Source organism: Ursus maritimus, unplaced genomic scaffold (assembly GCF_017311325.1).
Source record: "Ursus maritimus isolate PB19 unplaced genomic scaffold, ASM1731132v1 scaffold_14, whole genome shotgun sequence".
In the NCBI taxonomy this organism is placed as follows: domain Eukaryota; kingdom Metazoa; phylum Chordata; class Mammalia; order Carnivora; family Ursidae; genus Ursus; species Ursus maritimus.
Window position 1 is genome coordinate 9,139,945 of NW_024423786.1, and position 27,452 is coordinate 9,167,396.

The window sequence follows — 27,452 nt, forward strand, 5'->3', positions numbered from 1 at the left end:
TTGTTGTGTTTTATGTTTATCAGTTTTCTCCGATCTGTGAAATATGCAGGAATTCTTTGGTAATACTGTAAATAGAAGCCTCATTAGAATTACACAGTTCACTACTCCTGGTTTTAAAAGGAAGTTTTGTTTTTATTTTTTATTATTTTATTATTTTTTATTCTTTAAAGATTTATTTATTTATTTGAGAGAGTGAGTGAGCGAGAGCACACAGGGGGAGCAGCAGGCAGAGGGAGAGGGAGAAGCAGACTCCCTGCTGAGCGCAGAGCCTGATGACACAGGCTCAATCCCAGGATCCTGAGATCATGACCTGAGCCAAAGGCCAGATGCTTAGTCTCATGGGGCTTGATCCTGGGACTCCGGTTCAAGACCTGAGCCGAAGGCAGACGCTTAACCAACTGAGCCACACAGGTGCCCCGGAAATTTTGTTTTTAAATTAATTAAAATGGAAATACGTGGGATGGACAGTATAATTAGATGGCACATGGTAGTGTTGATTCTTATTCTCTGTCACTAGAGTTTTGGAATCAACGTTACATAAACTTCCATTTTACTAGGTACAAATAGCAATAAAAATGTAGAAATAATAAACAGAGAGGTTGCAGATTTTATGGTACTCTTAAGTGTTTCTTTTTCTTTGTTTTTTGTTTTTTTAGAGCAGGAAGATAAAAAAATGAAATACTCAGATACTCCCCCGGTAACAAACCACTTCTCTCAATCAAAGCTGGAATCCCCAGGGAGAATGGAGCCTGATAGAACAGATGATTCTTCTAGTTGTACTGATATTCAAGAAGAAGCTCTTTCTTCATCAGAATCAGACTCATTCAATAGGTAAGAAACCTGTATTACCTGATTATTTTAAATTTCTATTTCCTGCGCATGCTAAGATAGATAGGCAAAAATAATTAGAAAATAACTTTGAGGCCTGGGGCAGTTCATTGTTCTTCCACTTCAATCTCCTCTTCTGCTTTGTAACTTGCACGGTGATAGCAAGCAAGGCAGCATGTGGGAGAGTATTGCAGTGGCCATGGATATTTTTTTGTCAAGACAATGAGTGAAGAAGATAAAGATAGCTATACTAGAAAATAGAAATGATCAGAAAGACAACGCATAGGACAATAAAACAAAAAAGAAAATTTAATTGAGCAAGTAAGAATGGATGGGGACACTTTAAAAATGAGAGATGTGGAGGCGAGTCATTTTTCCAAATGATTTTTTAAAAGATATTTTTAAAAGATGACTTAGAGTTAAATCATTGTATACATGTTTACGATATGTGTATATATATACGTATATGTATATAACTTTTGTGTTCTGGCATTTCATTTTATATCATAAGCCATTTGTACCCATGTTTCTGCCTCATCTTTATAGCTGTTTTTGTCATGGGTACAGCGTTCTCTTCTAGTTCTGTACCATAAATGACCAGATTCTTCCATTTCTGTTAGATAGCTACATTTTCCCCAGTGTTCTACTTATACATCTAAGACTGTGGTAAAGCTCTCTATATATAGAGCCTTTTGTTTCTGATAAATTATTTTTAACACTATTTTGGCCATGGTAGGTGTTGTTGCCTTCTGAATGAATTATACCAATTTTAAATGCTACCATCAGCAAGTCCAGTAGGCAGTATTTGTTTTTAAATACAAGTTGTGTAGGAATGCTAGGTAAAAATGGAGGAAAATCAGAGTTCAGGGGAGTAAGAGTTCATTTTTAACCATAGTCACAGAATGCCTGAATGTCTGGGAATACCAGGGTGAGTTTGAATTTGAAGTGGGGGAATGGAAGAAACTGTAGGAGGGAATACATGGCAGCCAGATTTATATTTATGTATTTGGTGGTGAGAGGATGGTTAAGTAGGGTGAATTTGTTGGAGGTCTTGTCCTCAGACAGATTTATTGGCATCACCGAAATGTGAGAGGATTATTAAACCACTAAAAAAAATCTTTTTAATGTAACCTCTTATATTCTATTTCACATTTTAATTAGTTCTGCACATGTATGTGTACACGTACACCCATATCCAGTGGAACTACCTACTAATTGCCAATTTTTAACAGCTATATTGAGATAAAATTTACATACCATACAACTCACTTGTGTAAGTGTACAATTTAATGGTTTTTAGTATGTTCACAAATTTGTACAACTGTCACCACAATTTTAGAACATTTTCATCACCCCAAAAAGAACCCTCATACTCATTAGCAGTCACTTTCCATTTCCTCCCAACTCTGCCAGCCGCTGGCAGCTACTCATCTACTTTGTGTCTCTGTAGATTCGCCTATTCTGGACAGCTCATATCAGTGGGATCATATAGTATGTGGTCTTTGTGACTGGCTTCTGTTATTTAGCATAATATTTTCAAGGTTCATATTGTAGCATGTTTCAGTGCTAGATTCCTTTACATTGCAGAATATTACTCTGTTGTATGGGTATACATTTTATTATTCATTTACCAGCTGATGGACATTCGGGTGGTTTCTAATTGCAGTCTTACAAGGAAAAAGAATCATTGAGTTTGCTTGCACACTTTGAAAGCCGAACTTTAGAGACCATATATGAGGATGTGCTTGGCTTACCTTGAGAAAGTGGGCAGTGTCCACTACTGATATCTCAAGTTTGAGTAACTGTTAAATACACTGTAAATATTAAATATGCTAATCTTTAAATTTTTTATTTTATTTAAATTCTTTTTAATTTACTTGTCGTTTTGTCCATCTAAGATTTTTTAATTTTAAAAGATAGAGTGTGGGGGCGCCTGGGTGGCACAGCGGGTAAGCGTCTGCCTTCGGCTCAGGGCGTGATCCTGGCGTTATGGGATCGAGCCCCACATCAGGCTCCTCTGCTATGAGCCTGCTTCTTCCTCTCCCACTCATCCTGCTTGTGTTCCCTCTCTCGCTGGCTGTCTCTATCTCCATCAAATAAATAAATAAAATCTTAAAAAAAAAAAAAAAAGATAGAGTGTGTTCCTTATATAATACCTAGAAACCAAGGTCAGAAGGGGAGTGAGAATGAAGTGAGCCTTTACTAGTGGTATTTGGTTTGATACCAGTACAGACCATTGGGCAACTGATTCACACAGTGACTGTGGACTGTGGAGGAGTGAGTATGGGCAGGGAGAGGAAGTGGCTCTGGCGTAGCAGGAACAGTAGTAGGCTAAGTTAGAGTTGAGTGGCTTTGCATCAGGATCTGCTGGGTGATTTGGGAATCAGTCTTTTGAAGTCTTCACGTATCTATGAAAAACAAAAATATCTTGTTTCAGATCTGTTGGAAAGGTGAAATCAGGTAATAAGTTTGAGAATCTTTGATAAATGTGATTATTCTACTTTTATAAAGATGAAATCAATTACATTCCCTTCAGTAATGCTGCAAAAATTGGGATTCTGGCTGGGCACTGCATCTCCTTCATTCTGAATCTTCAGCTGCGTCATAGAGTAAATCCCACAGGTTATCTTTTTTCTTTTTTTTTTTCCCTCCCTATTTCTGTTCTGAACTTTGCTAGAGAAAGCTGTGAGCCTGGGCTAATTAGTTGCATTCAAAATTCATTTAATCCGGCCTCAGCTGGGTGCTGACTGGTGAGGCATAGTCTTCTAAGTTACTCTGTGTTGCATTTCCCAGGACACCTGTTTCACACCAGTTGCCTGCGTGTTGCCCCACCTTCAATAGAGGCCATCTCTGCAGTTCACTGAACTGCCTCCAGCTCTTCCTTTCCCTTCTAAGGTTTTTTTGTAGTTTCTGACCTCTTCTTTCCTGTTTATCATAAGAGAAAGACATATTTCTTAAGACATTTCTAAAAAAACTTTTCCTGTCAGTGAGAAAAAGGCTTACTATTTCTTTTCAAAAAATTTTTTTATTACATTTTTAATTTTAATTCTGGTATAGTTAACGTAGGGTGTTATATTAGTTTCAGGGGTACAGTATAGTATACAATTCTATACATTGCTTAGTGGTCCTCATGTTAAGTGTACTGTTAATCCCCTTCACCTGTTTTACTCCTCCCCCTGCCTGCCTCCCCTTTTGTAGCCATCAGTTTGTTCTCTATAGTTAAGAGTCTGTTTCTCGATTTGTCTCTTTTTTCCTTTGTTCATTTGTTTTGTTTCTTCAGTTCCTTATAGGAGTGAAATCATATGGTATTTGTCTTTTTCAAACTGACTTATTTCACTTAGCATTATACTCTCTAGCTCCATCCATGTTGTTGCAAATGGCAAGATTTCATTCTTCTTTATGGCTGAATAATATTCCGTGTCTCACACACATACACACACACACACCCCTTCTTTATCCATTCATCAGTTGATGGATACTTGGGCTGCTTCCATATGTTGGCTATTGTAAATAATGCTGCTATAAAGGAGACATATTATTTCTAAACATAAATTCAACTACCTCCTCTAAGACATTGCTTTGCCAGTCCTCCTTTGGGTTTGTTCTTGGATGGCCCCTTTCATCCCTTCCTCTAATCTCTTTCTTTCTCAATCTTCCCACTAAGTAGGAAGTAATTTCTACTTCTACTTTCTACTTCTATGAATTCCTGTAACAGTGTATCTGAATTCCATAGCAGTTTATCTAAATCAAATCCTTTCTTGTATTATACTTATTTGAGTATCTTTGTCATTCCTATAATTACCCATCAAAGTCCTTAAGAATTGAGTCTGTCACTCATTTTCAAAAAAACTTCCTGCCAAGGGTTTACCACACTAGTCTGCTGTTACTACTAGACCTTTATTTAGTGAATGATTTATTGATTGTAAGACATAATATTTTCTGTTTTACATTTTAATATCTGAAATTGTGATGTGTATTACAATCAATGGCATCTTACAGTTGCTACCTGTCAAGTTGCGGTAGGTTTGTGAGCATCATGGCTCTTCAGGCTGTTATGTCACTTGAGTTACATGCATTGTTAGCATTACATTGGTTTGTCATTTAAAATATCTTCCATAAAGTAATGAGAGAAAAAGTTTTTGTGTATGAAGAAAGTGCAGCAGAGTATAAGTTTGATGTTAGCAAGTTAATATTCATCATTGGATGAATGGCTGCAATTCCATTCTTGAAAAACCATCAAGTGATTTGTAGGACGTAGGAAAGAAAGATACCCACAAGTCTGAAGACTTGTTTTAATTTTGATTATAAACTATGTGCAAAGGATTTACTGTTACATGACCAACTGAATGCAGGAGAAATGGTTAAAACCCTTGGAGTAGATAGAAGAAATTTCAAAGTAATAACAGCATGACTGATTTCACATGTTGCAAAAGACTCTTTTTAGGGTGTCCCACATCAATTTGTCAGACCCTTCTTGATGTCGTTGAACAGAAGCTGCTTCTAGTCACATGCAATGTGATTGAGGAAAGAGACAAGGTTAGGAAATGAATTTGCAGAGTGGATGTCAGTGCCTTAGATGAAATTCCTGGAGACAGTAGTCAAGTATTTTTGAGAAATGCTGTGTCCCTGGTGCTGTTGGTAGTACAGAGGGTAACTTTGTGAGGGAAAACTCAGACTTCATAGATAATGATTCAGAACGTGATGAAGAAGAGTCAGACTCCAAATCTGAAGACATTTTGGGAATACTTTAACCAGTTTATTTCAATTCTTTTACACACACACACACACACACACAACAATGGTATAAAATAAAAACCTACATCTACATACATTTATAGAACTCTCTGGATATGTAAATTAAAAATTCTAAGTGAAGAAGAAGTCTTTATTTATTTATTTATTTTTAAAGATTTTATTTATTTATTCGGCAGAGATAGAGACAGCCAGCGAGAGAGGGAACACAAGCAGGGGGAGTGGGAGAGGAAGAAGCAGGCTCCCAGCAGAAGAGCCTGATGTGGGGCTCGATCCCATAACGCCAGGATCACGCCCTGAGCCGAAGGCAGATGCTTAACTGCTGTGCCACCCAGGCGCCCCAAGAAGTCTTTTTTTAAAAGATTTATTTATTTGGGGCTCCTGGGTGGCTCAGTTGGTTAAGCAACTGCCTTCGGCTTGGGTCATGATATCAGGGTTCTGGGATCGAGCCCCACATCAGGCTCCCTGCTCAGTGGGGAACCTGCTTCTCCTTCTCCCTCTGCCACTCCCCCTGCTTGTGCTTTCCTGCTCTCTCTCTATCAAATAAATAAAGATTAAAAAAAAGATTTATTTATTTGTTTATTGAGAAAGAGAGAGAGTGAGTTGGGGAGGGCAGAGGAAGAGCATCTTCAAGCAGACTCCCTGCTGAGCGCAGAGCCGGATGTGGGGCTCTGTCTCATGACCCATGAGATCATGACCTGAGCTGAAACCCAAGAGTTGGTCTTAATCAACCGACTGAGCCACCCAGGTGCCTCAGGAAGTCTTATGTCATAGTTGAATTGACCTCAGTTTTTTTCTAAGTGACATAAAATAATGGTTCGTTTTGACATCAGTATTGTCGTAGGTTATTGAAGTGCAGTATTTGAGTATGAATAAGGTCTCTGACTCACTTCAAATAGAATTTCATCACCTAGTTGGAAACTTAAAAAGTATGTCATAATACTGGCTAGTGGTAACCTGGCAGAAGGCTGTCATGAAGTATAGTGATCCACTGGTTAATGCCAGTGGTATTTAGTGACTATAAAACCTAAGTAGTCAAAAGAGATACCTAGTCGATTGGGGTAACTAGCTCCATAGAAATCAGGAAAAGAATTCAGAGGGAGAAGAGGACCCATCACAACCAAATGCTTTTAGTAGACTCTTAGTGTATTAGAAGTAAGTCTGGGGCGCCTGGGTAGTGCAGTCGTTAAAGTGTCTGCCTTCGCTCAGGGCGTGATCCTGGCGTTCCGGGATAGAGTCCCACATCGGGCTTCTCCGCTGGGAGCCTGCTTCTTCCTCTCCCACTCCCCCTGCTGTGTTCCCTCTCTCGCTGGCTGTCTCTCTGTCACATAAATAAATAAAATCTTTAAAAAAAAAAAAAAGAAGTAAGTCATCTTTATTTATGTGGTCCAACTTTTACTTTCCATAATATTCAGGTATCAGATGGAAAATTATTGAGATCTTTTCCAACCCTAAAATTCCATAATCCTGTTATTTTTAATGAGTGTAATAGTTGGTAAGTTACCTGTGTTCTTTTACCACTGGTTCGTTTCAGATCATGAGTCAACCTTCTAGAGTTATAGTTATTCCTTGTATATTAAAGTGTTTCTATCTTTATACCTTTCATTTTTTTACAAGTTTTCTCATTTTTTTCTTTTTATATTTTGTTGCTTTCATTGTAAAGCCCCAAATTTTCAAAACCCCTTTAAATTAGATGTTATGCATGTTTGTTGTGAAGAATAGAAAATATAGATAAACAAAAAGAATAAAATTCCCAAATTTTATCAACCAGAAATAACTTCATGTTAACATTTTCATGTGTAGATCCTTCTAAAGATAGAGGTATGGATAGATGGATAGATAAGTGAACATTTTTAAGACAAAAGGATCATAGTATTTTATAATTTTTTGTTTTTTTACTTTTTTTTTTAAAGAGTAAAGTCACACTATTTGAGGTCTAATGTGAGTGCAAATGTATTGTGAATTGTTCAATTCATGCAGTCATGCTTTAATATGGAGTATAGATCTTACTGTTAGATTGTTGAATAAAAATATTAGTTTTCTTTGTATTAGAACAATATTCAGACTTACATAAACTGGCAGACTCTCAACGAAGAATAATCTTATTTTAAGATTTACCCAATAGGTATATCCAATCCAAGTAATTATTAGGATGAAGCTGTTTTGTTGCTAACTTGATTCTTAACTCTTAAGTATTTTTTTTAGAATTTGAATTATGAACGCTATATTGATTCTCTCTTGCCAACCTGAAGACAGATGATAAGCAAATTGATTAGAATTTTGTATTTTTGTACAACTTCTTGCTAGATGATTTCCGGGAGTTCAAGAGACTTGTCCAGATTTCTGTAAATTAACTTATTGTTCTTCTTAATGAAAAAAGAGAGCTTTTGTTCCCTGAGTTTTGGCAAGCAGAAAAAACTGCATTTTTATTGAGTGCTACATTATAAGAAGAGATGCTTTTGATTATGACCCTTTAGAGGAAGCTTTATCTTCATGTAGAGATGAATAGTAGTCATGCTTTTATTTGGAAGAACCTTCAGATGATTATTTTAAAAATATGTATTTGTGCACTTTAGTTCTAGGCAGAAGAATTTATAAAGAGGCATTGTGTTTTGGCCTAACTGGAGATATTTGAATAAGGTCTAAAGATTAGATTATATTAACTATGTCAGTATTTAATTTCCTGATTTTGATAATTTCATCGTGGTCATATAAGTGAATGTGGTTGTTCTGACGAAGTGCGCACTGAGGGGTGAAAGGGGCATGATGGTTCCAGCGTACTTTCAGTGGTTAAAAAAACACATGCAGAGTCGCTTTTTGTAGCTTTGAAATTATTAAAATTAAAAAATTTATTGAGAAGTCATTGACCTTAATCAAAGAAGTTTGTTTATACTAGGAAATTTTCTTCCTTTTTAAAAAAGATTTTATTTATTTGTTAGAGGGAGAGAGCACAAGCAGGGTGAAGGGCACAGGGAGAAGCAGACTCCCTGCTGAGCACGGAGCCCGATGCAGGACTCGATCCTGGGACCCTGGGATCATGACCTGAGCTGAAGGCAGATGCTTAACCGACTGAGCCACCCAGGCGCCCTATACTAGGAAATTTTCCAGAGGAAAGATATGTGCTTCTGATTTATTAACCAAAAAAAAGTGGTAGCCAGTGGTCTGCATAAGGTGGTGAGTATGGTTTTCACGTAACTCAGTCAATTAGTTCAGGACCAACCCAACTAGGTTATCTCTGCTTTGACATGTTAGAAAACTTGGACTAATGAAGTGGCCACTGGGATTTCAGTACTTAACAAAGACCAACTAAATTCACCACTTGGTAACCTATGTGAACCTTCTTGCAGATGCTAGGTGTTGGTCATAAAAGAATCTTAGGTAAGTTGTGAATGAATACATTTTAACTTTTCACAGTTTCTGGCAAAAACAGTTAGCTCTTCTCTGATGCTAAATTAGCAGCAACTGTGTGGAAAGTCCAACACAGACATAGGCACAGAACACTGGGCTCTGACTGAAAGGCTTAAATTAACCATTGGCCATGTATTTGATATATTTGGGTGCAACTTTTCTTCACTTTTCAGTCATTTTTGGAAGAGCTGTCTGTCCAGAATTCTTGAGAGCAAGAGAACAACAACAAAACACAAAAATGTGAAGAAATCTTGATTACTGTTTGTTGAAAAATTTAAGGAGTATATTTCAGCCTTTCCAAAGTTCTGAGTAAATTGAAGAATGGTGGCACAATCTTAAGAGAAATGTGCTGTTGTGATATTCATCTAAGGAATGTTGAATGCTGGCATCATCAGCCTGTTGATAAGATCCAGTCGAGTTTATGACTTATTGAAGGAAAGGGGAAACACTACCTCAATCATCAATTAGAGTGGTCTCTTCTAGCCAGAAGGTCAAAGTTGAGATGTGTGTTGAGATTTAGAAGGTTGGTTTCCGGCAGGTCTTTCCATGCAGGTCTTGGTTAGGATTGGGTAAACCTAAGTTGAGAATTGGTGAATACAGCAGTATGAGGATTTTAAGAGGTGAGGGGTACAAAGAATCCTGGGGTATCATGCTTTCTATTGAAAAGCTGATGGGGTCTTTTACGTTTTTAGACTCAACAATAAAGTTACTCACAACTTTTATATTCCTAGACAAGAGCCTCCTGGAATAGTAAAGTGTATTGGTGAAGCCTTGTTAATGTGGGCGGTAAGGTGTGTGATTTTGACGGATGTAATTTGAATACTAACAGTATTGCATACATTTTATCATTTAGCCCACAGGCAAACCCATTGTAAAGATGTGGAAACGAAAGGTTAAAGGAGTGAAATAAGTTGCTTAGGGTGGTGCGTAGTGTATGTGGCAATACCAGGATTTGAATCCAGGTATAGTTTACCTCAGAATCCAAGTTCTCCTGACTGATAATGTTGCTCTGACTGAGCTTGCTTGCTCTTCACATTCTTGAAAGAGTGGAAATATGCAGATGTTGAAATGGTTAGATTTCCTGAGAAAACCCTGAGAACAAGGATTTGAGTGGAATCCGTTAATCTGGAAGGTAGAGGAACCACTATAGGGAGTGGGCACATGAGGCAGGAAAGGTGAGACAGTATTGAAGGGGCATATTATCAAACCAGCTATCACTGTGAGCAGCTGGAGTTTTATCGGAACTCCTAGAAACTAGAAGCTGGTTTAAAACACTCACCTGAGTTAACCCAGGCAAGGGGTAAGGGAGTCAGTTACTTGGTTGGGGGCTGCTCTCTACTGCCTGCAGCCTCCCATGCTGGTGACAGAGCAAGCTCCAACAGGGAGAGGACAATTCGACAAAGGCCCTGGACCGTTGCAAGTCAAGCCTGGTACACTGAAGGGAAAAGGGTAAAGGGATGAGGGCAGGGTACCAATGGGATCTGCGAAAACAGTGATTCCAGCTGAAGATAGGAAAATGGTTCAGTTTTATGTATTCTTTATTAATACAAATGGGGGTGCTCTAGGCTTTTGTCTAGATCTCTAGGCCAAAAGAGTGTAGGAATGTCTGTAGGCATTCCAGAGCTAACTGCACCTCTCTAGGCATTCCAGAGCTAAATGCCAAGCACCCTTGTCCATTGCTGCCAGGAGTGGAAGAGATGAGGCTGTCTGGGGGCTATTGAAGAAGTGATGGACAAGGAAATGTCAGGGGGAGAAAGGGACATTATCTAGAAAACTGAGACAAATGAGTCCACAAACTGATGGGAGAAAATGTGCTTGTTGGTGAGAAACAACTTACTTTTTCATCTTGTGTGATAATAAACTGAAGTATGAAATAATCTATCATCATAGTAAAGTTTACCAACATATTGAATAAAAATCTCTTGGCCTTAGGCAGAAAATCACAAGCACAGAACTGGGAGTTCTTTGATAGTCAGGCATATTTCTTTATTATCTGCTTTGTTTTGCCTTACTAGAGAAAAGTGTACTGTTAATGGGCCTTGTGTATATGGACATCCTCTCTACTTCTGAAGTCACTCTGCTGGCTGTAGCACAATAGGCCTGCTGGTCTTTTTTAGTAAGGTCTTTGAAGTACCCTACTAATAAGTGGCAATATTGTGTGACTTTGAACCCTCCTTAGAGAGGAGGAAGAGAGGTTTTCTAACCTTCTATTTGGCACATCTAATGGTAATCATTTTTAAATGTTTTTTTACACACACAGTTGCTTATTTATGTTTAAGAAGTAGAAAGTGGTATTTTGAAGTGTACTTATCTATACTGTTTGATTTGCATTGATGTATGGACCTTAAACACTTCTCTAACATATATGTATTGAAGTTTCTCCCTGACTTATTTCAGAAGACTTTTGTCTTATCTTACCTATCTGTAGTTGAGCATATATATTTTTTCTGTTATGTTAGCTATGTGTCCTTCTCTTAAAATGGGTGGCAAATGGGAACCACATCGTTGGAGTGGGAGATTATAGACAAGGAAGGCTAAAGTTGTGAACTCATGGCTAGCTTGCTGTAAACTCAGGGGCATACATATAGAGCTGTTTAGAGAGCTGTGTGAGGAAGTAAGCGAGTGTACAAACATGTATTTCCTTGCTGTCTCAGCTGCCAGGGCCAAGAAGCAAGGGCACTGCAGTTGCAACCAGCACACATAGTGCCCTGTTCTTGGTTTCTCATAACATTCCCCAAAAGAAGGAACTACTGCTTCTTGGAGAAATGACTGATTCCTGGGCTGGGGCAGGAAGCAAGACAATGCTGGAGAAAGTGTTAGAAAAAGAGAGAAAGAGAAAAAGAGAGAGGGAGGGCGTAAGGAGGGATGAAAGGGAAGAGAAAGGAAGGGAAAAGAAGAGAAAACAAAAAACTGACAGCCACCACCTCAGCCAGGAGATCAAGGTCATCATCCACAGTGATGTTATGTTGATGGCATGTACTCTTGACATGATGTGGTTGGAATGACACTTTATCTCTGTGGCCTTCCTCCCCAAACTCAATAACCTCAGTCAAATTGTGAGAAAAACATCAGACAAACTCCAGTTGAGGGTCCTTTTACAAAATACCTGACCAGCACTCCTCAAACTGTCAGGGTCATCAAAAACAAGGAAAATCTGAGAAACTGTCAGTCTAGAGGAGCCTAAGGAGACCTGATGACTAAATGGAATGTCCTGGATGGAGTGCTGGAACAACAACAAAAAAGACATTAGAGGTGAAAGAAATATAATTCAAGTGTGGACTTCAGTTAACAATAATGTGTTAGTATTGCTTCCTTGGTTGTAACTAATGAATCAGACTAGTGTAAGCTGTTAACAGTAGAAGAAATTGAAATGTGGGAACATTTTGTACTGTCTTTGCAACTTTCCTGTAAATATAAAACTATTCTAAAATAAAAAAGTTTATTTTAAAAAAAGTAATTAGGATATCAAATTGGACACTTTCTGGGTTGTATAAGTTTAGTTATTGAACTATTCCTTTTTCCCTTTCATTTAAAATTACTTGTTACATTTAGTCATATAAATGAATTTATAATAAAACTCTGTTTTAATGCATTATATAAATGTGTTATTATTTTGTGCTATGTTAAAATTTAATCCATAAATATGGCCTGAGGAAAGAATTCTGCTTTCCTCTCCATTGTCTTTTTTTTTTTTTAATCAGTTTTGCTTTCTTGTACTTTGATTCTGTAGAATGATTTCCCCTGCAAGGATGTAGCCCAGCATTTGCATTTCATCATAAGAGAAAACATGCACGATTTACAATATGCCTCAACCTCTTCAGTTGCCGTATTTTTATTAGTGAACATATGCTTGTAAAAGTGATTTCAGTAGTGATCCTCCAAGAACAACGTGAAAGGACAAATAATTTTATCTTTTCTCCAGTACTCATTGCCAAAAGATATTTGTTGTTCAATAATAAGGTTTTCTTTTACTCTCAGGCAGTTCATGTTAGCACCTTTTGCGAGGAGTATTTTATCATGCATTTTTGTTGGGTAATCTGAGGAGCTTCTTTAGAGTAACTTCGTTGATGTTGTTGTATAGTAAGTTCTTGATTTTTCAGCCTTCTGAGTCAATCCCAGGTGGCAGATATTTTCATTTGTTTTTACCAAATTCATGATCTGCCATGATACAGAGATCCTCTGTAAAATTACTTTGAGCCCTTCAATTTCCTGTATCAGGAGAGAGTTTTCAAATTATTTTTACTTGTGTATCTGAAATGCTTATAGAAACTGGCAGTTCCTTCCAGGTTCCATACTTACCAAATGATACCTTCATTGTCATAGCTTAGAGCAGTGTCTGATCATCACCCAAGGTTTTGGTTCTATGACTGTAGCGTTGAGAGTTTTGGCTGGCATGACAAGGTAATACTAGCATAAAGTTGACATTTTTAAAGTGTGTTTTCCTTTTTTAGTTTTCAGACATTTCATAAACTACATAAGAATTCTCGTTCCATATGCTTCTGGATATACTTAGCTTGATATATAAAACTGAGATACATTCTTGACTGGTTCAGAATTCAGTTTTTCATTAAAAAAAAAAAAAAGGAGCTGATAGTGTGTTTTTCAGAATGCTTTGAGAAGAGCAAGTATGAGACCTTGAAGGAACTACCAGTTTCTTCTAAGTGTTAGTAGGCGTGCAGTCACGGTTTTGGACTAACTCTCCCAGACCCCCACCTGTGGACAACCAGGTAAGAGCTCTCTGTAGTAAAAAAACCAAACCACTTCAAAATCAGAGTCCTGTTCTGGTGAATGAATCTGGGTGGAAGTGAAGTATATAATTTACTTATAATGCTATTGGAAGTTTGTATTTTTAGTCAGTTGATTTAGTTTATAATTTGTTACAGTCACCTCAGAAGTTAAAATCAGAGCTTTTTTCCCCCTGCCTTCTCATTTCATACTACCTTTGCTTTTAAATCAGAGGAACAGATATATGAGGTCTCCTTGGAGACCTTTAGAACCTGGGGAAAAGACACATTAGGGTAGAATACAAACATTTTCAAGTTAGAAGGTAACACAGGAAATCACTAAATATAGTGACTTCATACCACAGGTAAGGAAGTGGAGGCCTGGACAGGTGAAGGGACTTACCCAAGGTCAGTAAATAGAATGGAAGCCAGTAATTCTCAGCTCGGGTTCCCCCCACGACAACATGAGTTGCATCAGGACTTTTGTCTTAGGCACCATTGCTTCCTTTAATGGAATTGTTCAAAGTATCAGTTAGATATAGAATGACCATACGTTCTGATTTGCCTGAGACAGGCTGGTTTCCATTTCTTGTCCTGGTGTCATTATTAATAGCACACTATATTACTCTCCAGGGTGTCTGGGTTTACATGATAGATTGTATGCTTGCCTTGTTAGGACATGCAGTGTTAATTTGCACATGTTCTGTTCTCTTGATTCCCACACAAACATTCTGGAACATGGGTACATATAAAATTGCTGATTTTGCTTCCTCCTTTGATTTTACCACATGACTAGTGCACATTGTTCCTGTATCGCAGAGAGATTTGAGCATTACAGGCCTCAAAGGGAGTTGTTGTTTTTTTTTTAAGGTAATTCTACAGAAGTTAATTATAGAGGTCTTTAATATTGCGTTAATGTGTGCTATAGTATGCTTCTCTTGTCCTAATAAGCACATTTTATTAGAGCCATTTAGAATGTGTTATTAGAGTATGGGTAATAGTACAAATACAAAATTAAAAATATTTTTCAGAACATTAAAATTTGGTACAGTTTTGGAGGGATAATTCTTTCTCATGCACTAGATCATTTTATTGGAAACTGAATCACAGGGAGGTTCAGTGTCCACTGCCTAAAATCCAGCAATATAAGGTAGTTTTCAAATTTTTCTCCTCCTTGAACATATCATGAGACTGGAGCTTTATGGCCTGAACTTTGACTTAGTATTGGATTTCTGTGGCTTCTGTGGTTGGTATTGGCCAGGCTTCCCACATTTGCACAGTTGAATGTGCCTTCTCAGGGTGGACAGGTGGGTAGATTATGCAGAAGTTGGCCTGGCTGTGCAGAAGACGTGTTAGTCTCAGTATGACCTTCATATCCAGCCCCATGGTCCCTGTTATCAAAGAAATTTTTAATCAGATGAAAACTTCTTCTTAAGTTGTGGAGGAGATTTTCATCTTTACAATGTTGCTTGTCTTTTAGTTTATTTCTCTTTATGGAGCAAAATATCATAGCCTGTTAAACTATGATCTTGTTATCTTTTAGTATTTTTTTTTTATTTGTATAGGTCATTATACTGCTGACAGTCTAAAGAATAAAAACAATTTGAAGCATCACGATTTTACCCCCCTGCCCATCTAACTTGAGAGTCTGATTCAGCATCTAGTTGTAGCAGTGAAAATTTTGCTAATTAAAAAAATTTCCCCTTACATTAGACTCTCAGAGTTGATGTCTTCTTTTGTTTCTTAAGTTTGTAAGTAAAACATTAAGCATACATGTTTAATTGTATTTTGAAATTGGATTTCTCCAGACAGCCAAGAGGATTCCAGCATTTGGAATTAACCTAATGTCCTTTTATTTCTCTTTTTTAAAAAAACCAACACACAGTACTTTTCTTCATTTTTTATAAGAATTTAAAGAGATTGACATAAAGGTCTGGTTCGTTCATTCGTTCTTTCTTTCTCTCTTTCTCTCTCTCTCTTTTTTTTTTTTTTAAGATTTTATTTATTTATTTGACAGAGAGAGAGATAGCCAGTGAGGGAGGGAACACAAGCAGGGGGAGTGGGAGAAGAAGAAGCAGGCTCCCAGCAGAGCAGGAAGCCCGATGCGGGGCTCGATCCCAGGATCCCGGGATCACGCCCTGAGCCGAAGGCAGACGCTTAACAACTGAGCCACCCAGGCGCCCCATGGTTCTTTCTTTAATACAGTGTTTCCTAACCTTTTTTCTTGGCACACAGAAAATGATAGTAACTGTGTGTCATGAAGAGATGATGCTGGAAGCCAGAGGTGCCTGCCATGGCCTTCAAAATTATTTTAGGTCCTTTGCATCTCCCTATAGACCTTAAAATCAACTTGTCAATTGCTGTAACAAAAAAGGAACTTTGGCTGAGATTCACTTGAATCTGCAGATCAGTTTAGAGACCAAATGATTTATCAATATTGTTCTGATCCGATATGGTCTGTTTTATATTTTTTAAAAGGTTGACTCCAGATGTTGTGAGAATGGATGGGGATGGGGGCTGGAGGTGAAGTGAGAGGGGAAACAGGGAGACCAGTTAGACTTTTGTAGCAGTCCATTCTAGGGTTTGTGGTGGGGTGCATCTGCATAATAATAGTGAACATAGAAATGGGTTGGGATTGGGGATATATTTTGGAGGTAGGAGCTGCAGAACTTGCAGATGGTTTGTGTATGGTGAGCAAGGAAAAGCTCAGTATGAAGGATGAATCCTAAATTTTTGCCTTTAGCAACTGGGTAAATGGTTTTACCAACTTAGTGCTTACTCAGTAAGCATCTGATCAAGGCATGACCACCAAGTCTGCCTGATGGTTTTTATTTTCTTAATGTAACTCAGGCAGGTTCATCAGCTGAGAGTGGGGGGTTTGGGAAGATAGGAGTCCTCTTGAGAGTGGGAAGCAGAATGCACAGGTAAGAATTATAGGATTGCTTGGTAGCAAGGATTGTCCATTTCAGATTTGTGGTCAAGAATTTTAAATGAGATTAGTTAGCAGATAAAGCCAGATCAAGAGACGTTTTGTTTTGTTTTGTTGCTGGCATGTTTAGTTGCTGATGTACAGCTCAGAGCAGTAGTTAATTTTGGTTAGCCAGAGTTCCTGCATTAATTATAGAGGGTAGTGTGGGGGGTACTAGAAAGAATCAGAAGATTGTTTTTAAATCACAACCAGAATTAAAATTAAGATAAATATAATAATACTTGCTTTGGAATTCTTTCTCATCAGCTGAGAAAATGTCAGATATGTAGCTTTAAAGAAATAATGTTCAGCTTTGATATTATAACTTAATAGAAATGTTTTTGACAATGAAAGGAGACATGCTAATACTTTTTCTTACCATTTATAGACTTAATAGTACCTTTTTAAAAAAATATTCAGGAGTAGATAGTCTTTTTGAGCATCTAGAAACTGCGAAGGAAAGGACCCACAAACCCAGGAGAAAAATGGGCAGAAGTCATGAACAGAGATGGTTTGCTGAAAGAGAAATACAAATTAAATCCAATTTTCACCTGGTAGGTTAGCAAAAAATCTTTAACATTTGCTTGCATCCTCTGCTGTAAGGCTGTGGGGAAACAGACACTCATTTATTGCTGGCTGGTGCTACATAATAACCATTCCTAAGCACAGGAATCTGATGAGATCAACCAAAAGTACTGTTGTTTTGACTTTTAGCTGGTATTCAATGGATTTGTCCTTCAGATTCCACTTGCACATCTACATGGTGACTTACACACAAAGTTATTCAGTGTTTACAGAATAACAAAAGCCTAGAAACTACTCACATGTTTATCATTGGGGCTGGTCGATTAAACTATAGTACAGCCATACAATGAAATACTGTGTGGTTGTTCAAAGGGACTAGGAAGATCGGTAGGAGAAGAAAGGGATAAAGAAAGGGGGGGTAAACAGAAGGGGGAATGAACCATGAGAGACTATGGACTCTGAGAAACAGACTGAGGGCTTCAGAGGGGAGGGGGTGGGGGAATAATGGGATAGACTGGTGATGGGTAGTAAGGAGGGCACGTATTGCATGGTGCAGTGGGTGTTATACGCAAGTAATGAATCATGGAACTTTACATCAAAAACCAGGGATGTACTGTATGGTGACTAACATAAAAAATATTATTATAAAAACAAAAACAAAGTGACAATCTCTGTGTGCTTGATAACAGAGATTTCCAGGATAGATTTGTAAGTGAAAAGACCATTGTTCAGAACAGCATAGATAGCATATGGTTTCCTTTCTAAAAGGGGGGAGGGGATGGTGTATACTTATATTTGTTTGGTTTTGCATAAAGAAACACCAGAAGAATAAACAAACTAATAAATGATTACATTTTGGAGACAAGGGGGAATGGGTTGGCAGGGGAGTGAGGAGAGTGTGAGACTTCTGAGTGTATGTCTTTTTATGTCATTTTGATTTTGAACCCTGTAAATATATTAATCTACTTTAAACAGAAAAGAGTCTGTGCTATGTGAAATAAAGTTTTGGAAATTATTGTTATCTTCAATGTTATTATAAATTGGTTAATGAAGTTTGATGATGCAGGCAGTAAGGTAAGACAAATATATTAATGAGATTTTGTAGTTTAGGAGGCATTGGAATTATTGGAAAAATTGCTAAATAAGTTTATGTTTCTGGTCAAGAGAAAACAGTATCTAAAGAAAACATCAAAGTAAGCAGTAACATGAGTTATAAGTATGTTACTATAATTTAGTGATACCTTGTATTTTTAAAAACCTTCATGATTGCTTTTGGAAGGTTGACATTACATTTGGTTTTTTAACTTTTAAGAATGTGACATTTATTGAATTTAATATTGCTACAAAATCTTTTTGTACTAACATACATTACTATTTGTACTTTATGATAGCCTTTTTTCTGGGAACATTTATGAACTTAAAAATACTTCTGAAAGCTAAATGGTTCACTGTGTTTGAGGTGGTGATTTTTGTTCGTCGAAAGTTTTTAGAGAAATGTGGGAACATAGACTAGTTCTGTCACATCTTTTGCATTTTCAAAAGAGTTTAAATTAGGTGGTAAATGAGCTTACCATGCTTTGGATGAACGCAACATTGTTTTGGGGGGAATGGATCTTCACCTAAGATATTATGACATCAAGTCCTTGAAATGTATGTGTGTCTGTGAGATCCCCGTACCTAGCAGGCAGGTGTTTTTGTTTGTGGAGGTTCATCTCAGTCGTGGTTTTCTGACTCTAGAATGGTTCCCGGCATGTGGCCGAGTGTTGGATTAATTTCCCTGGGCTTCACGTGCCCTGTTGATAAAATGGAAGGGTAGTTTTTTGCTGGGTTAACCTTCCTGGGTGATTTTAAAAAAACAAATGAGGTGATTATATATTGTGAATGGTTTGTAAATTGAATATTACCTTAGTTTTAGGTAAGGTTTGCTTTCATCTCTTCTTAAGGATTTACCAGGTATTGATAAAAAAAGTTTTTATTCTTGTATCTGAAGCCAGCTTCATTTTATATTTTTCTAGATGTAATGGAGAGCAGTGAAACTCTTAGCTCTGCTTTATCCATGAGCCTTGTTGATGGTTGTCTGATAAACCTTACTGATGAGTGTATAGGAGGCGGTAGTATTTTTTAACTCTTGTGGATTAATAGCATTTTTCATTCTGCTACTACTGGTTGAAGCAGCACGGTGCGGTAAAAAGAAGATGAGCTTTGCATTCACATCCCTGTTTTTTTACGTACTTTAATGTCTCTGATCCTTTGTCCATCTGTGGGGATAAAACCTAGACTGCTTATATGAGTTAAAGCTAATGCGCACTGGCTAATTATTACAATGGTTTGTAGAAGTAGTTGCTCAAAAAATGGTCATTTTTGTCATTGTCAACATTGAGTGATTTCTTGTTTGAACATAGGATGTTTACTATTCTAACATTTTATTGTTAGCCTGCTGCTAACATATTAGGTATATAAGCTGCTGCTTACCCTGTAGAATAAGAACAGATTACTGAAAATAAGGGTTTGAAGAAGGATTCACGGGGGCCAGCAGCATTTAGTTAAATACCATTGTCTGTTGGCACTGTGTGCTCTCCACCAGTCCTCCAGTGGTCTATCCTTGAGGAGTTTTTTGTTCTTGTTTTTGGGTTTGATATACTCAAGCACGCTTAAGTTAATGCCACAGTTATGAGAAGAGATGGGCTTGTGGGGGAGGGTAGTGGAGTAACTACTAGATAATAGAAAAATCCCACTTGAAAGTAACCTTTATTCCACAGGATTTTTTTATAGCAGATGTTTGCATTTTTTCTACCCCACGGTACCCTGTGTACCTGCCATGCTGGATAAATAACAAGTTCTGATGAATTTGCACCCTGGTGTCATAGAAACAGTGGAAATCAAAGATTAAAATAGAGCACATAGTGATCAGGTTTCCTGGCGCAAATGGAAGGATAATGCTGAGGCAGTTATTCCTGTAATTCAGACCCAGATTTGTTATATGAAAATGGAAGCGTTGCTTATTGAACACTTACTATATGCTAAGCTCTATGCTAACCAATCTGCGTGTTATATTGATTAATCTTTAAAATATCCCTGTGAACTGCATGTGTTACCATCCTGACCTTATAGATGAGAATATTAAGACTTGGAAAGACTAAGTAAGTTGGCCAGTATTACATATTAAGTGACAGAAACAGCACAGAAACTCAACTCTGTTTGATGCTAAAATCTGTGATTTCTTATCCTCTGGGTAGTCTTATCAGTCATACTATTGTGAGAGGTGTTAGGCATCTTTTCAGCTTTGGCTGTAAAATCTTGACTAGTAAGATGAAATAAGATACTGCAAAAGAAATATGCAAAAAGTGTTCTTTGCCCGTTAAGATGTGTGCTACTGCTTTTGGTGAGAGAATAACAAGAGTAAAACATTATAGAAAAGACCAGTTAGGCCCAAGACCTACAAGCCAAAAACAGTTTAGTTTACACTTCTGAAAATTCGAGCTGATACAAAGGTTAATGGTATGAAAATTAAGTATAGGTGTTCTAAATAGATCTACTAGAATCTTTCTACACAGAGATTGGGAATTCCATAGAATTCAAGATTAATATTTTTGTCTGTGTGTCCTTCTCACATGTATTTAATCTATAGAATAATTTGTGCTCTACCCTGGACTAATGCTAACATCAGAGAGCACAGTTTAAACACCCTTATTTAGGGATCTGTGACTTTCATGTACTTGACCTCATATTCATCCAGCTTCTTAAAAGCATGTCTACCAGAATGTTTAAACCCAAGTAGTAGAGGAGCTGAAATTTACTCTGAAAAAGTTCTTGTCTGAGAATTAAAAGCTATAGCTGTGTAGGCTCATACATGCTCTGACCCTGTGTATGCCAGAGTGAGTAATTTATTTTCTCCTGTGGAGGATTTTTTTAGATGTCTTGAAAGTATATGAAAGAAATTTTTGATCTCCAAGGCATAGTAAAATGACTAAATGACCAAGTATTAATTACTTATCTCCACAAGGAAGAGATCTGTGAGTGTTAATCTTAGTAATATTGACTCTTGTGCCCAGTAGTCTGTTTGTAAATCCTGTTTGCAAAACTGGACATCCAGGAAGGTGGTTTTTAGGTAGAATATGGTGAGTACATTACTTTAGAAGGAATGAACACGTATTAGTGTCAACTCTTAGTTGTTTTTTGGTAGGGATGGGGGCAGTGGACTCAGGAAGAGGGGAGGGAGAGGGAATCTTAAGCAGGTGCCATACCCAGCACAGAGGCCGACCCGGGGGTCCGTCTCATGACCGTGAGATCATGATCTGAGCCAAAATCCAGAATCCGACGCTCACCCGGCTAAGCCATCCAGGCACGCCAACTCTCAGTTTCTTAGTGGTGACTAGAATCAGAGTAGAAGGTATAGCAGATAATCCTGAAGCATCACTGTAGGTAAAGTTCAGACCTCTCAAAGTTTATGTCATTCAGGTTAGCAACTAAGCTGGGGTGGAAGGAAAGGTGGCAAGAACTGAGGGACTCAGGAGCTGGGTAGCATGTCTGGTCAGTGGTATTGAAGTCACAGAGCAAGAGGAGATTGCAGACCATTTTTGAGAAGTGTTTTTTGTGAACCTTCGCTACCATCTGTTTTCACTGAGGTAGTGTAGAAAAACCACTTAGGTTTATGTCACTAATGTACCGCAAATATTTTCCTTTAACAAATCAGTGATTTCTACTGGTGATTTGAAAGCCCCTAGGTAAATTGACCACAAGACTACTGGGTTAGTTGACAGGTCTAGCTGTCCTGCTTACTTAGCTAGAACAGGAGGGATGCTTTGTAACCTTCTTGTTTTAAAAAAAAAATCTATGTGTGTGTTGGTGTTGGCAGGAAGCACACTCTATTTCCTCTAGCCATGTGACACCTACCAGGACTCAGAGCTGCATGACCACCCTTTAACCCCCATTCCCTTAGTTCATGGGTTCTTGATAGGAGCTCCCTAGTGGACAGAACTTGGTTCTTGGCAGCGAGGAGGCTGGATGGCCAAAACACACACACACACACAAGAACAAAAAAACAACTTACTCTGTTTATAATACACACACACACACACACACACACACACACACACACACACATAACATATAAACAGGTACAAATTATATTTAAGTATTAAAATCTCATGGAAGGGCAATTATGAAAAAAAAAGTCTAAAAAAGCTCCTTAGGTGGGGGACTATAATGAAAAAGGTTGAGAAGCACTGCCCTAGCTCTGTCCAGGTAAAGAAGAGTGGGTGAGGGCATCAGTGTAACAGGAGAGAGAAGAGGAAAAAAAAATTACATTAAAACAACTTCAGTTTTCTTTATAAAGTTGTAGTAGTTAAAAGTGACGTTTAGGAATAACAAAGGTTGGGCTGTTGGGAGTGGAAAGGTTGGAGCGCTTCTGTGGGGGCAGGGGAGGCAGTGGCTATCAGCCCGCCCTAGCAAGTGGGAAATTCATAAAGTTGGTGAAATCTACCCTGTATCTCCTTAAGGACCTTCTGCTTTTCTCCCTTCTCGCCTAATAAAAACTACATTTAGCTAGCTGTTTAATGAGAAAGTTTGTTTTAGGGTGGTTTACACTATTATCAGTGATAAATGTATGTTATTATTTTCTGGGGCACTTGCATTTGCATGGGAGGCACCCTCAAATGTAGAAGAGCAGCAGATGCTTGGGCACTCCAATACTTTAGAGCAGTGTTTCCCATCCCAGGGGCTTGAAGGAATGACTCAGTGGGCCTGCAGGAGCACATACGTACCAGGAATTACCTTCAGACATAATGAAGAGTGTCTCACAAATGCGGGTACTACTGTTTTTTCACTGTCCTGCATGTGCCACTGTAATGAATAAAATATAGACTAAAAGTATTGCTAAATTTATGATACTTTGTTATTATGTATTTTCTCAAGCCACTAATACTAAGCGTATTGTTGCTACTGTGAGGCTCCTTATCCTGAAATGCCTGAGAACCACTGAGCTAGCTGTACTGGAGGGTCACTACACCCGCACTGCAGATGGAATCGCCACACACAGGCCATCATACACGTGAGCCGTAGTCAGAGGGCTCCTGCATAGAGCTCCTTGAGGCTTGGGATTGGAGGGGTACCCCTTGAGTAAAATATCTGGCACAGCACCGTATTTATTGATGGTTGTTGCCTTGTTTTGTTCATGCACCACAGGCAAATGTTGCTTCAAAATGATTTGTTTTTTTTAATTTTTAAACTTTTGTTATCTGAGTATCATTAGAAAATGATTGGCACAGGTCTATCCAATCGTGTTGTTTCTCACCCAGGAGAAAGTTATTCCTTTGTTTTAGCCTTCTCCACCCTGGGGTAGTGACTCCTGTTTCCGAGTTGTCCCATGTAATGCCCTTCACATTCTTTGTCTTGGATGCCTAAGGAAATGCTTTTTCACTATTAGTGTACATCTTTTTTTCTTTTTATTTATTTGGTAAGAATTTTTTTGGGGTAAGAACAAGATGCTAAAAGCCTTGGAACACTTTTTCTTTTAAAGAAATAATACATGCCCTCTATAACCTTATTTTACCCCGTACCCTGCACAGATAGACCAAAGATTATACACCACTTTAAGCCAGGTTGTATTATAACGAATTCCATTATTAGCACAGTTCAAATTAATTAAATTTTACTTTACTTTGGTTACAAAGGGACTAAAAGCCACTTAGGAACTTAATGTCTCTTTATGAATCTCATTACTAGAGTGCAGTTTTTAAAACACAGTTTGATCTTTGGTTGCCATGGGAGATTAAAAATGCTTGCGACTGTATTCCATTTGAATGCAGGTTTTATGTTGAAGGATTTATTTAAACTTTAATGATTTTTTTCTTTATTATTGCTAGTTTATTTTTTTTACACCTTTACTGAAATTGGTGTATAATAAACTACAAATATTTGGACCACAGAGTTGGTGAGTTTTGATACATGTGTACAGCTATGAAATCATCTTCACAGTCAAGATGATGAACTTATCCACTCCCGGAGTTTCCTCGTGCCACTTTGTAATCCCTCCTTGCCCACCCCTTGCCCCCTAAGGTAATCACTGGTCTGCTAGTTTGCTTTCTGTCACTAGAGATTAGTTTGCGTTTTCTAGAATTTCATATAAATCTTTTTATTGTCTGACAATATTGATGTACATGTCCTTTTAGTTCCAGTTCAGACATCATAAGAGATCTTCTAGAAGAAGAGGAAGCCTGGGAAGCATCACATAGGTGAGTTCTTATCATTAAAAAATGTGTGTTCTTTGAGAAATTATAATTCCACTTGATTTTCAAACAAAAGAATATTTGTGCTTTCTGATTTAAGGAGGTAATAATTCACACACATTAAGGTAAAGATTTCCAGTTTACTATTTGTTTCTGTACATTTTTGCTTAGAAATGGAATCCCACTGTAATAACTCTGCTTTCTTGTCAGAAGTTGTTTTTCTAAAGACGGATTGTTCCAATGAGAAATTAACAGTTTAGCCATAAGCACTGGCTCAGAGTGTTTACAAAACTTTCAGTCCTTTCCTAGGTGTTCCCAGTCATAAGATGTGTTTAGTGTAAAATAAATGTAGTTTGATTCCTTCTCCTGTAGGCATTTAGAAATCTGTCCAGGAAATGAGAGTGGTGGAGGGGACCTATTCCAGGTCCTACTGGTAGGTAGGGAGGAAAGGAACAATGCCAAAGAATATTACATTTTCATTAATCTCCACCTGCAGGAGTGATCAGCGGTACAGTGGGGCAGTTCTGTCCCACTGTAATTTTGTGATTACACTTCAGTGGGCCCTCCAGACTGCTAGCAGTTTTACTGTTTCTGTGGTCATTTCTTTGTCTGATTCTTCACAAGGATTATTTGAAACCTCACCTCTTTCCAGTGGCTGCACCCCCAGCTGGAGACCTTTTCTCTTTCTTTGTAGAGGAAACAGAAACCATTATGTGTCAGTCCTCATCTTTTCAACACCAAATATATAAATCTGCCTATATTTGTACATATTTTATTCCTCTTTTTATATTTGTACATATTTTATTCCTTTTATAATGAAGGGATGTCTTATCAGCGGGTAATTCCTCCTCCCTCATTCCTACCCATTTGTCAGGAATCTTATCCCTTCTCCCCTTCCCTTGTCTGGCACCCTCTCCCTCTCAATTGTATCTTTGTCATTGGGTTTTCAGCCTGCTCACATCTTTCCATCTTAAAACCAGCCAAGCAACAAATAACACCTCATTCAGTCTCTCCTCTTACTCCATCTCATCCTGCAGCCACTGTTCTATCTCTCCTTCCTTTCTTAATGGATGGTCTCTACCTGCATTTTCTACTTCCTTATCTCCTACTTATTCTTACACATTCTCAGCCAGTTCCGTCATTCATCTGAAATCATTTCCACTAAGGTCATCAAAGAGCTCCATGTTGCTAAATCCAAAGTCAAGACCTTCACTGACTTCTTAGCAGATTTGATACTGTTGACCTCTTCACCTTGTTTAAAGCCTCTTTGAGGCTTGAAGAGGTGAATTTCCATCCCAAGGTCACTCAGCAGTAAATGGTAAGTGATGGAGCTAAGACTGTAACCAGTGTGTCAAAAGTCAGCTCTTCGGACCATTAAGCTGTATACTGTCTTTACAAAGAAGAAGTTTACTGTGCTGAGATTCTGTAGTTTCATAGCTGAATCACTGGAAGAAAGGGGAGTGTGCTGTATCCAGGGAAAGCATGATGAGGAGGTTTTTCAGCCAGTGAGATATTTGGTGGTTCAAACAGTAATGTTTTATGAAAGTTTGAGATTTTGGCAGCATTACTCTCACCTAACCATTATTTAACTGCATTTCGGGAAGAAGGCCACTGCTTAGCTAGCTATTGCCTCTTGTACCAGGAATTACCCTGTTCATGCTGACCTAAACCAGGCACCGAGGGCTATGACACATTATAGCCAGAGTTCCTGTACCCAGGCCCATTCTTAATATTGATGGCCTCCAAAAGTCATCATTATAAGAAAGCACTTAGAAGACCAGTCCCATCGATTGATCCTCATAAATAATAAATGTTACAGCTAGAAGAATCTTAAGTGTTCATCTTGTCTAAACCTGTCATGTTATAGAGAAGGAAGCTGGACTCCAGAGTGCTAAATTGACCAGGTCAAAGTCCACAGCTAGTTAGTGGCACTGCCAAGATCAGAAGCCAGGCCTCCTAACTTCAGCTGAACATAGAACAGTTCACACAAACTGGTGCCATAATGTAGCTTTAGAGGCAGAAGCAGGAAAAGCCTCCATAGCTTTACTTTTAAACAAAATCTGTCAGTTCTATATCTTAAGCTTATAGGCATGTTTTGTGGTACCACAAGTGGCATATTTGAGATGTTAGTCCTGGAACATACTATTTCAGTTCCAACACATTCTCTTAATTCCGTAAATGATTGAGAGGTTCTGTTAGCAACACAGTGCTCCATATAAAGCAATATTTTCATGAGCGACCAAAATTGTTTTCTACAAACTGGTCTTGGGTTCTTATGTCTGTAAGTATTGGTTCATCTTACTGTTTTGAGCTATAAAATATATTTACATCAAACAGGATGAAAACAGTAAGAGAAATGGTCCTGGTATATCATTTCCCATTTCTAGGTTTCACTTGTTTTTATATATAAAATGTGAGGAAAATCTGTCTGCCCCAGAGAGTCTAAGTCCCTTCTCTCCAGAGCTGCTTGCCTTCCACTGTCCCCTCTCTCAGTAGATGGAGTATGGTAGTCTGCCCCACTGTTCAAGCCAGTCACCTAGGAATCATTATCAACCTCTCACTCGGCCTGACCTTTCGTATTTAGTCAACTGCAAAAGTCGTATAGTGAGTGGTGCTGAGACCTAAGTATGCCTCACAGACATCTGAAGGACTTGTTAAAACACAGATTATTGGGCTTTTCCCAATTTGAAGAGTCTGATTCAGTAGATTTGGGGTGGGGCCTAATAGTTTGCATTTTTAGCACATTCCCAAGTGTTGCTAATGCTGCTTCTGGTTCCCCCACCTTGTGCAGCACCTTTGTGATATCTCTGTCAGCGCTTTGAGCCACAGCTGGCTATAGGCCCTTTGCTCTTCTCTCCAGCTTGCTGCAACAGCCGTCCAGTTGCCTCTCTGCCTCTGGTCATTACAGTTCATTCTGCCAGTGAGATCTGAAACACACTGTTCTTTCTGTTGGACTTTAAAGTCCTTTAGGGACTCGCCAGTACCCAAGGCTCTTACTGTCATGGCCCCAGCCTACCTACT

The 27,452-nt window shown here is 38.2% G+C and overlaps 1 protein-coding gene across 4 annotated transcripts in view; it reads left to right on the forward strand.

Moving 5' to 3' along the window:
* Positions 1-27,452, forward strand: part of RAD18 (RAD18 E3 ubiquitin protein ligase) — a 102,259-nt gene that overhangs the window by 67,701 nt on the left and 7,106 nt on the right. For all 4 annotated transcript variants that reach the window (XM_040628529.1, XM_008697931.2, XM_040628527.1 and 1 more), the window contains 2 exons: positions 657-831; positions 24,375-24,437. In XM_040628529.1, coding sequence (XP_040484463.1) covers positions 657-831; positions 24,375-24,437 — 238 coding nt within the window. The remainder of the gene's footprint in view (positions 1-656; positions 832-24,374; positions 24,438-27,452) is intronic.